At 42.3% G+C, this 13121-nt stretch overlaps 1 protein-coding gene across 1 annotated transcript in view; it reads right to left on the reverse strand.

The window, feature by feature from the left end:
• Positions 1 to 13096, reverse strand: part of Elovl2 (ELOVL fatty acid elongase 2) — a 41905-nt gene extending 28809 nt beyond the window's left edge. Inside the window, exon 1 of the mRNA XM_005355080.1 lies at positions 13034 to 13096. Within this exon, the coding sequence (XP_005355137.1) occupies positions 13034 to 13036 (3 nt within the window). The 5' untranslated portion in view covers positions 13037 to 13096. The remainder of the gene's footprint in view (positions 1 to 13033) is intronic.
• Positions 13097 to 13121: the final 25 nt, after the last annotated feature.

A 13121-nucleotide genomic window follows, 5' to 3' on the forward strand; every position in this document is an offset into this window, starting at 1 on the left:
GACAGGAGGAGCTCACATTCAGTCTGAGGACTTTGTAGGGACAGGATACCCCATTCAGTCTGAGAATTTCGTAGAGGTAAGAACTTGTGGCTGGCTTCTCTGCTTCTCTGATCTTTCAGTTTTCACCCACTAATAGTTGACTCTGGGTTTTTATTATTAAGACCAATTAGAATTCATGCTACACTCCTCTCTCTACAGCTTACCTCAGTTTCCCTATTACTAACCAACTCCCAGCGTGCTGTGGAAGTGAGTGCTGGCAAGGATGGCTCTTATTGCTGAGAAGATGAGGGTAGCTGCTCGTGTACCTGGTCACTCTCGTTCCATACAGGGACCACCAGCTTATTCTTTTCCTCACTGTTGGTAATGCCCTTCAGTTTCTAAAGTGTGCCTTCAGATGTTGATTCAGCTAAGAGACCAGATTAGGGTCCAAGGAAACAAAAGGCAGCCTCCTGGTTCTGACTCATCCTTCTCAGATATGCTCATGCAGGGCAAACCTTGGACCTTAGACACTAATACAGATCCTAAGTTTAAACTTGGCAGGGTCTAAATTTAAATTTTAACTTGGCAGAAATTATAAATGTATTAAAATGTAGAGAATAAAATATATCAAGGCTGGGGCAATAGTTCAGTCAGTAAAGTGACCAGGTGTGGTAGGGCCCACTTGTAATCCCAGCAGTAGGGAAGTGAGGCAGGCAGATCTCTGAACTTGCTGGTCGGTCAGACTGGCCTGCTTGGTGTATTCCAGGCCATTGAAGGACCATATCTCAAAAACAAAAGTAAATGGCTCCTGAGGAACCACACTTGAAGTTGATCTCTGATCTCCACACATGCATGCACACATGTAGACATGCATGCATACATACACAGAACATATCCACAAAATATATCTCAAGCATGTGGTTAAATTCTGTCATATTTGCTTCAAATCTCTTAACATTATTTCAGCAACTGTTTGAGTCTCTCTGATAGGCTAAGCATAAAGATAGAAACACAAGTAATTCCTTCTGCTTAACTCCCCAACCTGGGTCCCTGTGACAGACCTGATGTGACAGTCACACGCTGTAATAGGTCATCATACCTTTTTCTGCAGCTTGTTCTATCATTCAGTAAGTATTTTGTGGGGTCTGTTCATGGGGAAACCTAGTTAATTCATCCACAGGCTGGATTTTACCATAGGAATCTAATACATTACATATTTCCTGATGGATATATTAGGTTTTTCCCAATTTTTGGTTACTATAAAAAATGCTGCTTTATGTACAATCTCTAATGCCTATAAATAAAAGCTTATCTGGGGAAAGCCTAGTAGAGAAATTGCTATGTTGTTTAGGAAATGCATTTTAAAACCTTTTCTGTGAAAACTACCACATTGTTCTAATATATTTATGAAACTTGCTACTGTCTGTTTTTAATCTTTGTTAAATTCATGGGTGTGACGTGGTCTCAGTTTGCATGTCCACATTACCATGGGAGCTATGCGTGTCTTTACATGTTTATCAGCATACTATGAAAGGCCCTCTTCGGAGCAGCTGTTCCCATGCTTCTCATGGGCTGCCTGTCCTCCTGATTTAATGTCCTCATGCATCCTTCATGCTGCCTTTTTGTTATATTCACTGCAATTCTTTCTAGTTAGCCTCATTTTTTTTAAAGCTTGGCCTCTGGCATCTTCTCACCCATGCCAAGCACACTCCACCGTCAAGCTATAGCCCCAGTCTACACATCATATATTATGGCTTGTGCCAAGAAATTACCCATGCTTGCTACTCTATTTTTCAGTAGTTTTAAATTTTCACTTTCCTTTAGCCTTTTTAAATGATCTAGAATTCACAGAGTGTCAGGAGGAGATTTAATTGTCTTGGCTCAATTCCATGCTCCCTGTGACACCACCCTTATCAAGATCAACACCTGCACCATCTTTCCCCTTCTTCTTGCCTCATCTGGTGGTCCACTTAGAATTTTCCATGCTACTAAAACAAAATCAAGGATACTCTTCCTTGTGATACTGCTGACCTATCAGGTCTGTTTGTCAGTGTGCTAGAGATATCCCCATCCCTGTGCTCTGGCTTGGCCATGGCAGTGGGTGTATGCACTTGTCCACCTGCTCCTTACAGGAGGTCTGAGCCATGAAGGCACGTGAAGGTCCTAAGAAAAGTTCCTCACTAATCCATTAAAGCCACAGAACTTTGCCTCCCATAACTAATTTTCACATCTCTACACAGTGCTTCCCAAGTATTGAAAAGTGGGTTTGCACAGTACACAAAAATCTAGTGTTAAACTATTTTCTATGGTGTAAATCAAGGCTCAGGAATTTCAAGTTTATATAATACAAAACATCCCACAAATGATTGCAAAGTGTACAGTTTTAAGATACCCCTCCTGCTAGTGAGCTGGCCTACTTTAGCACTTTGTTTAGGAAAGAACTTTGCTAACATGCAGGTAACATACTCAGATTAACTTCTGGAAGAAAGAATATGTGCCTACAAAATTCCTCCATGGAATTTTTTTCATTTTATTTCTGTAAGTCCATTAAAATATTGGACATCTATGATAGATATACACATAATTCAAATTTAAAAAGCTAAAAAGGGGCTGAAGAGATGGCTCAATAGTTAAAAAGAATGTGTATTACTCTTGCAAAGACTCAAGTTCAGGACCTAGCACGTCAGGTGGCACACATCACCTGCAACTCCAGCTCCAGAGGATCCAACACCCTCTTCTGGGCTCCTTGAGTGCCTGCACGTACATGAATACACTCCTTCCCATCTCCATACACACATATGTAATTTTAAAAATTTTTAAATGAATAAAACCAAATATTGAATGTTCCAAAATGCTAAGAAAGCTAAGTTTTAGCGCAGTGAATTTTGCTTTTTGTTACACTTTCCTGAAGTTACTATATTCTTTTGAAATGATTTAAACTAAGGAATCACTATTGCAGGACGTAGGAAATCTAGAACCATGTTGCACGTCCCAAATAAATGCATTCTATGTGTGTATACGCATGTGCAACACTGGTTCTATGTTCCTCAGGTGGTGTGTATAGGATTTTCAGCTACTAAAAATCCAATTACTACAAAAAATTCTACGTGAAGAATTCTACCAAATAAAAAGCTAAAATCTGACACATAATTAAAAATATTCTCTAAATACCTCTTCTCTAATTATATATGGTTCAAAAATACACAGTTCCTACTCAGACTAACTCTTCCCTCTGTCCACAGCATGCCTGCTGTCTCATCCTGCTCTACAGTTTTCTCCATAGTGCAACTACCACTAATATGCTGTTTAGTATAGTCTTTATTTAGAGTCCATATTTATTGTCTGGTACCTTCCTATATATCACAAGCATGAATTGACACACCCATTGTGTGATTAAATAGAAAACAAGTAATTATCATACGTATTTGACACATAAATGAATTCCAAAGAAATAGTATCAAATGGAAAATAGTATTAAATTAGTTGAAGGAAATTCAGAATTTCTTTACAAATATGTTAAATCAAGCCAGGTGTGTGCCACATGCTTGAAATCCTAGCACTTGGGAGGTGCTGGCAAGAGGTCACTCCCTCAACTACCTAGTGAATTTAAGGCCAGCCTGGACTATTCTGTCTCAAAAATAAAACAAACAAATATGATACCCTCCTTCCCACATCAACCTGGTTTAAGAAAAACTGAGTTTGAGAACTTTTAATGCAATGCTTGTCGAACAAACAAACTGAATAATTACTCCTCGTCAGGGTAACGAGAAAAGTAGATATATACAATGCCACAAGCAATTGTCTGTAGAAGAAACACAGGCATAACGTGGGTTTGAGTACCCAGTCTACCACTTGCTAGTTACAAATTACAAAACAGTCTCCAAGATACCCTTCCCGCTAGCAAGCAAGGCTACTTTAGCACTTTGTTTTTAAGATTCTGAATTTGTAACCCGACTCAAGTTTTGGTATCCTCAAATGTGGAAAAACAATAGATCCGTTTATCAGTTATTCTCTACATGCCTCCTGTGTGCAGGCTCCATTGTGGTCTGGAGTCAGCAGGAGAGATGGCAGGGGTGATGCACACCCTTATCAACTGGGTGGTGGAGAGAAACTGAAAACAGCAGGCATAACAAACAAGCTGTCAGCTGAACAGATGATGCTAAGGTGTTTCTGTACACTAACATATAGAACAAACGTATGGTGCTGTAATTTCATGTTTAGAGCTGGGCTGATCACAAACAAACGGTGTGTGCACACACACGCGTGTGCATGTGACGCATTTTACTTGAAAGTGGGTGAACAGAGAGTCAAGCCATGACAGACTGAGTCACCCCACCAAGTAGTGAAGCACTATGCAGGGCAGTGAGGACTTTGTCCAGAGACCCAGAAACGTCAGGCTGCCTGGTTCAAAGTCCCGCCAAGCCTGTCTTCCACCAGTCCCTTCCATAGTAACTTCACTCCAGCCAGGCCAGGTCCCAGTACTTGCAAACCCCATATCCAACGATCCAAGATAAGACAGTCTTTCATTCTCTGCTTATTTTGTTCTCACTCATATTCTTAGATTCTCACCACTTTTCATTACCTCCAAACTGACAAGAGAAGCCGTATACTCTAACACACACAAACCCAATAATTTGCCATGCTTGGATTTAATAATGGAAAGACTGAGGATGCGGGGGGAAAGCAGATAACAGAAATATTTTCTAGTAGGGTGGTTTTCGGGGTTAAGGCCTTAAGCTAAGTACCGTTAAGAAGCTCAAGTCAGGCAATTTGATGTGGGTGGCTGAGCAAATGGCTGTGGCTTAATCTGATTACAGGAGGCTCTCTGGATTGCTTAAAGCTGTTATTCAAATCCATGGCAGTTTTCAGAAAGCAGGCAGTTTGCTATGACATGAGTGCATCTACAGGAAGAACCACTCAATAAGAAATGGTTTTTAAAAAAGCGCACACGAGCTGTGTTTCAGGTTTTCCTTTTCATCAATTACTTTAATAGAATTCTTGTAGCCTCAGGGATCTGAGGATGAGACAATGAAACCTTGCCACATTTTTATTCCTCCCGGGGTGGGGCAAGGGGAGAAATCCTGAATATTAAATTTAATCATAGAGATATAAGGTTTTTAAAATGTAAATGTGTTTAGATAAAGCAAGACGTTGAAAACCTCTCCAGTCCACATATACAGGAAGTCACAGCTGTAAAGACGGGTACGCCTGAGCTTCTGTAAGCAATTGCCATCTCCCTGTTGGGAGGGCTTTACATACACTGTCTAATCTGATCCAGTCTTCACTATGAGAAAACTGGGCTTCACATGGCTAACCAACTTGGGAGACACAGAGCTCAGGGAACTGGACCCAAGAGTGTGTAACTAAAGGGAGAATTTTTAAAAACTAAACCATGAAAACTAGTAGAAAGAATCAACATCTTAGCTAAGCTCCTACACCGCCCATGTCCAGTAGGTAACTTTCCACTAACAGCCTCCTCCTGCACACCCAATCCTCTCTACCTCCTTCAAAGTCTTAACTAGAACCCCTACTCTCAAGTTTAACACTTGTCCAAACCTGGCCCGAGCCATCTCTCGCTGTCACAAAGCTCAGTGTCCACAGTAAAGCATCCACAGAGTTGTCCTCGCATGGACTGGGGTCTGTGAAGTCAGCCTTGTCCACGAAGGATGATGCTTCCCAAATCCATTACCTTCTGAAGCCTTACTGGCTATTTCCTCTCCCTGTGAGGTTCTGGTCGGTTCTACATCACTGATTTCATGCACACCCAGACAGACCCAGCCACTATCCAGGTGGATCCCAACTCCTTGATGCACACACGCAACAATTTTACAAGTCCCCCTCTTTCTTTAGCTGCAGAGCACTAGATTTCAACGTTGTGTCCACTTGATTCCTGGCCTGAAGAGCCCAGGCTCTTCCCCCAGGAGACAAGGTATTTGTATGTTTCTTTAAAGAGTAAGTTACTCAACACAGAGAGTGGATTCCATTTCTTCAAAGGAAGCGCAAAAGCAAACTATTCATTCCAAAGTCTGAGCTGAGGACTGTTACAAAGGCTTGTTCTGCCTATAGGAGGCAAGTGCTGATAAGATTAGTGTTGTCTGCAGAAAGTCCTAACCCAGGGACAGTTCCACTCAATTCTCAAACTGAAAGAGGAAAGAAACTTAGGAGCCAGTAAACCTAATGGGCTAATGAACTTAGCAGTATCTAGCAGCGGGGGTAGAACTTTCCAAGTGGCTGGTGTCTGAGCATGCTACAGTTTAGTGAGAAACGTGGTCACAAAAATCACTGGGGCTTAGGTTGCTTTTTGCTTCGCATTTGAAACAGACTTCAGGTTGTGAATTGTCAAATGACTTGTAATGAATGCCATTTATTTTTAGGACTCAGAACACACACACACACACACACACACACACACACACACACACACACACACACACACACACACCAGAAAAGGAGTTGAATATCTTGATGATACAAAGGAGTTGAATATCTTGATGATACAAAGGAGTAACAACTGCCCAGCCTCTGGAGCAGGGTGTGAGAGAGCCCCCCAGAAACAATTTAGATAGGATGTCCTAGTTAGTGGCATTTCTCCAGAGCCGAAAGCACCCTCCCTCCCAAACTAAATTCACCACTGACTTTCCAAGGGCTAAGAAATCTGATTTCTAAGCCAAGAAATTTGTGGGTCAGTTTAAAGAAGGCCTTAAGCATAGAGCAGAAGGGCTCAGGCACAGGATGCTCCTTTTTCCAGACACAGAGAGGAAAGCCAGCTTGAAGGGAACTCTGAAAACAGCTTGCCAGCCAGTGTGCACACCTGTTATTCCAGTGCTTGCACTCAGGAGGCTGAGGTAGAAGGCAAGGTACAGACCAGCCTGGCTTATAAAGTGAGACCCTGCCTCAAAACAGAACAGAGCAAAACATATAAGTACTGTTTCTGCAATACAGACACATTCCTCTTTAAAGGCACAGTGTTCTGAGCCTGCCACCTAAATAAGAGTCTCCAAGTAGTCCCTAATGCCTATGGAATTCAAAGATCTCAAAAGTACATTTACATATTTAAATCACTGCAATTAAAACTAAATGATAAACTCTTAAGACATAAAATATGTGATTCCACTGTTGTCATTTCTGGCAGTCTTACTATTACAGTCATTCTAATCAAACTGGAGACTACCTGATGCTGGAAAGCTACTTGTCTACCGTGTGGGTGCTCCTGTCACATAAGGAACACATGCATGCTCCAGGTCTGATCTACATGAAGTGAAACTTTAATGTTTACATATTTAAGCGTGTGCGCATACATACATATTTGGGCTAACAAACAATTTGAGTGCTAACATAATGCCATAATAGAATATTTCACACCTGATCTCATGCTATATAGTCAAAACGTAAGAATATTGAAAATGTGTAAAATGACCTTTAGGCTGTGTGCTATGAAAAATAAATGAATTCTGTGTTTAGAATTACCATGCTTAAGATATATCATTGTGTTAGGATTTGTGTCTACAAATACTTCAAAATCTTGAAAAAAATCCTAAAATCCAAGCTACTTCTGTTATCCAGCATTTCAGAGGATGACCATTCAGCCTGCACAGGCATCCACATGTATCCATATCTACTTCAGTTATCCAGCATTTCAGAGGATGAACATTCAGCCTGCACAGGCATCCATGTGTGTATCCATATCTACTTCTGTTATCCAGCATTTCAGAGAATGAACACTCAGCCTGCACAGGCATCCATGTGTGTATCCATATCTACTTCTGTTATCCAGCATTTCAGAGAATGAACACTCAGCCTGCACAGGCATCCATGTGTATCCATATCTATTCACCCATGTAACTCATGGGTGGAAACGACACGCTTTGCCATTCTGTGTACAGAAACCAGGCCACACTGAAATTAAATGTTGGCTTTTTATAACTGTGCAAGAAAGTACATTCATACTGCCTAGTGGATAAGGCACTCGGGAGTACTGAAAAAGGCATCTTGAACAAATCATTTATCTTCTTTGAAACTCAATTTTCTTACCTATGATGTAGGCTTAGTGCTGTAGGATTCTTTCTTATGAGGGAAACTTCAAAACAGTATGCATAAAAATGTACTAAAACAACATGATGTGTTAGCTGTATTAAAACCTACTCATGTTTAAATGAGTACAAGCACAGCACATTCATGATGTGACCGCAGGGGCAGGGGCTCACATCATCCTAGGGATGCACGCTGAGACTGCGCTCCCTCCCATGTTTGGAGACAGGGCCTCTTACTGAATCTGGAGCTTTCCAATGTGCCTAGACTGGCCGGCCAGCAAGCCCAGGGATCTTCTCATCTCTGCCCCCCAACCCCTCAATACTGGGGTTACAGTGCTCAGTACCATGCCTAGCTTTGGGGTGATGCCAGGAGTCTGGAGTCAGGTCCTCATGCTGGCACACCATCTCTTTACTGACCACCCTCTCCCCAACCTGCAGTGTGTTTAAGTTATAATAGCCAACTACTATAAATGTATATGAAGTGAAAAGTTACCCAGAAAATTCATGGATCATAGCTTTGTCTATATTAAGAAAAATATTCATTTTTAATTTCAGTATGAAAATAACACTATAAATTTTATTATGTATAAATAAGAACGTAACCTGGCTTCTTTTACACAGTACAGTAGATTCAGTTACAGAAAGATATGTTTTGATTTTAGTAAGAATTTATGATTAAATGATAGATTTTGGGTTTTAAAGTAATTGTATGATCACAAGCATGGCCATGACATGCAAATACAGCTCCAGGTATACAGAGGCCTGGCTGCACTGTGGTAGAGCAATTGCTGCCGAACCCTATGACATGCCACTGGCTGGAGGAGTGTGTAATTAGCCCTTAACACACCCCTACAGATAAGTGGAGGAAAAAAAGCAGTGTGGTGGGACTCAGGTGTTCTGACCTTCAAATTCTCAACATGCAACAATGTTAGTGCCTATGATAGGCTAGCATCATCCCTAGGGTGATCACCTAATATTGAGATACATATTGAGAACACAGAAAATGCTGGTCCTTGGGAAGTCTGAATTCAGTGAGAGATACAAAGGCAAAAGACACCATTACTAAGTACAGGATCAGAAGGGGCCGAGAGTACTTGAGTCGTGCTGATGCCTGAGAGTCTGGTGTGTTTGGAGAAGGGAGGCAGGCTCCAGCTTTCAGTGCCATGGTTATCTGAGATCTAATCACAGTGGTGGTAAGAGACAGATACACAACTCCCCGGGGAAGAGCCCTGGCTGAGTCCCATCTGATGCCAACAAAATAATTGTATGCAAAAGATTAACCCCACTTAGCAAGTGGGTTAACTGTGTGTCAGAGTGACCCGCCCAGAGGGCAGGACTGGTGGTAATCCAGCCAGCACTAAAAGCTGGGTTTTCTGACCACCTGTCCAATGCCTTTGTTCACAGGTGCAGAGGAGAGCCCTCTGCTTCTCACCACGCATCAGACAGTGAGAGGTCACCACTGTCATGGTCTCTGCTATTACTATTAATTGGAGCCATGATGTCTCTTGAAAGATTAAATGAAGCTCATGTGCAAAAAATGCTTTTAAGGTTCTAAGATCAATTTTAGTTTTTCTTTCTGTGAATTATTTTCCTTTTCTTTTCTTAGATGGATCATTTTAATACCAAGCTGTCATTTAAAGTAATTATTACTTTTTGAATATTAGAAATGAGCTATAAAATAAAAACCATTATGATTAAACATAAGAAAGGACTGAAGAAAGAATAGGGAGAAGTGGAGTCCAATGATTCAGAGAACATTATTTCTCAGCAGAGGCAAGAAGTTAAAAATCAAGAGAGCAAAGAGGTAGAAGCCTTGCAGGAAGGGCAAACATGGCAGAAACAGAGCCGGAGTAGAGGTGAGAAAATGCAAAAAAAAAAAAAAAATTCAAACAAAACCCTTAGGCTATTGGACAAAAACCAACATGAAAGAAGAAAATGCACCAAGAATCAGGTGTCTGACACAGTAACCTAGAGAGCTGGTGGAATTACCAGCAGCCTGACAGAGGCTGAAAGGTGAGCGGCTTTCTTTGCCTAGTGTTGGGTCTAAGGTGGCAGCACGCTTCTCGTGAGTGGAAAGGGTCTCAGAGATAAGAGACAAGTTTGGATGTGCGTGCTACAGAGAGCTGTTTGTTCAATATGATGACCTCCAAAGCAAGAGCAAGAGCAACTAAAACACACTAAAATTTAGGGAAAAACTGGGAGGTTTCTTTGTTTTAGGTAGGATCTTTTTTTACAGCACAGGGAAGGCTTGAACTCACAATCCTTCTACCCCATTCTCCAAGTGTTGTCATTGCAAGAATGCACCACCATATCCTGGGCATGATTTTGAAGATTTTGTGTGAAAAAGATGCGTAAAATTCCTTATCTTTTTGTGTCGGTTGCATGTGGATGTAACACTTGCCTAGAATAGGTTAAATGCTAAACTTGCTTGCCAGAGTCTCTGCTTTTTCAAGTGTGCCTACCAGAAACTGAAAGCCATGCTTAAGCTTTACATTATATTTCTATTAGATATAGTGGACTCATAAAGTACATGATCTTATTTATTCCTCCCCCAAGTTTTATAATATCGTATCTTGAAATAGTCACTATTGCTCTGGCTGGTCCTGTGGCTAAGCCAGGCTGGTCTCAATCTCCAGGCCCTCCCTACTTTGGTTTCCCACATACTAGAAACACAAGCATGCACTTCAATGTCCTGCCATAGTATCACTTTCTATAGAAGAAAATCCTGAGATCACATAGTTAAATGTGGAGCTGAGATTCGAACTCATGAATGACACCAGATCACATCAACTTCAAAACAAGTCATGCTTTTACATCACCAAACAGCTAGATTTCGATTTTAAACAGCAAAAGTAATAATTTATTAGAATAACCTTGTCAGAATTAGTGATGGCCTAATCTTATTATTCATAATTAAAAACAAAAATAGGTAAATGTGTGACTTCTGAGGTGTGATGAATTACCAATGATGTTCACACAGTTTCACTCTCATGGGCTAACAAAGTCTCCACGGCAACTTCATTCCTTAGTGAGCACCTGTCATAGCAATTGCACACCCTCCACCAAGTTAGACGGCCACGTCTGATTGTCCAGCAGAGGAAACCCATCATCGACATAACCCAGAACAGAAGGACCCTGCTTTCTGAGCACAACTCAAATACATGGCACAGATGAGCTTAACACATTTCCAGCAATCTTCCAAACCACAATGCATTTCATTCAACCCTTTACCAAAGAATCAAAATGTTGAGCTTACCCAGTTGGATAATTTAAAAATACATTGTGTGTGATATGGTGGTTCCATCCTGTAACCCTAGCACTCAGGAGGTGGAGGCAGGAGGATTGAGATCTTGAAGCTAGCCTGAACTAAGAGATTCTGTCTCAAAAAAAAAAAAAATCAAGAAGCAAAATCTTATTTTCTTACTTTCTACTAGAATTCTAACAGTAAAATCTCCTGCAATGCAAACTGAAATAAAAAATGAAGCATCATTAATTTATGTTTAGTTCATGGTTTTAATTGCAAAAACAAAGCTGCAGCTTCTACTACCTGGACAAGACTAGCTGAGGACCACCAGCTGTTTAATCTTAACTCCGTATGTTCAAATCTTCTCATGCCAACGCCACTGGCAGTTTGTCTCTGATTATGATAAACACACTTTCCTAGACTGACGGCAGATCGCCGGCATACATTTACACTGTGCAAATGGGGGGAAAGGAGCTTGAATAGCATTCTTTACAGTAAGACTGATTGGCAGAGACGTCTTTGGCTTGGATGTATAAGCGTCTATCAACTGACCCACTTACTTATGAATGCTACCCCCACCCTTTCCCCTCTACCCCATTTCTCAGAAGTGAAACTGCTTGATTTGGACACAGATTTGAAAATGCCCATTGAAAAGGGGCTCAAACAATACAGAAACAAAGATTTTTAAGACTTTTCCTTGACGTTGGCCCAATGACTGCTTCATTGAGTTCAATATTCCTGGAAGCTTTCCCTAACTAAAACCTATATACTTTGGAACAAAGGTTCAGAACCGAAGGGTGGGGGGGGGTTTAGCACTAAAAATGCTCTCTCCACTCAGAAGACTCAAGTGGCAGAGGCGGTCAACAATATTCTAATCGGTGAGTGTCTCCTGTCCAACAGCAGAGTGTGTCTCCCTTTAGATTTTTATCACCTCTGTCAAGCGAACAGTTCTTGTAGTGATTCACTTCAAGGACACTACTGTCTCCCACTTAGCAAAGCACAAAGTACTTTGCTGATTTTGTTTGTTTGCTTGCTTGTTTTTGTTTAAAATAAATGGTGTGTGCCACGCACTGTTGACAAAGACTGTTCACCAAAAACTTGCATTTTAGTGAGGGAGACATTCAATACACTAAATAAAGCAACAGATTATACCATGCTTAGTAGAGAAAACAAAATGAAGGAGGTACGGAGAATAAGTGACGGGTGTGCCGGATTTTTAGTGCTAAGGCTTGACCATTCAATCAAGTAGAGAGTATGTGGGAGGAAGGGGACAATCTAGGGCTGACTGGTATCAGGTGGGGCAAGAAAAGCGGACAGGCGCTTCACAAATTTAGCAGACCCTGAGGTGGAGGCGAAAAGACAAAGACCAATGAAGACAAATGCGGATTTGAAGACAAACACAGGATTTACGGACTTCTTTTCTTTAGCGGGGAGGTGGTTTTTTTGAGACAGGGTGTCTCACCGTGGCCCAGGCTGGCCTCGAACTCGCGGCAATCCTCCTGCCTCAGCTTCCCTAGGGATGGGGTCGCTGCCTGCCCGGGACCGGCTCCCTCCGAGCCCAGCAGCACACAGTCTCCGCCTTTGTGCCCAGGCGCCTGGCTTCGCGGGAGACCCTCAGCGAGCCGGCTCGGGGAGAGCGTTGGGCCGCGGCTGCAGCGCCGACACGCCCCCGCGCCCCGTTACCCGCCGGGCGCCCGAGACCCCGCGCTCGCACACACCCCCCCTCGGGCCCCAACGTCCGCCGCCCGCCCGGACGAGGCGCGCGGCCCCACTCACTCACCATGGCCGCGCGGCCGCGATGCGCTGTCCAGGGTAGCCGCCTTCCTCTGCGCCACGCCGCGCGCCGCCCGCGCTAGTCACTCGCCTCC

The sequence above is a fragment of the Microtus ochrogaster genome, chromosome 16 (genome assembly GCF_000317375.1).
Source record: "Microtus ochrogaster isolate Prairie Vole_2 chromosome 16, MicOch1.0, whole genome shotgun sequence".
In the NCBI taxonomy this organism is placed as follows: Eukaryota; Metazoa; Chordata; class Mammalia; order Rodentia; family Cricetidae; genus Microtus; species Microtus ochrogaster.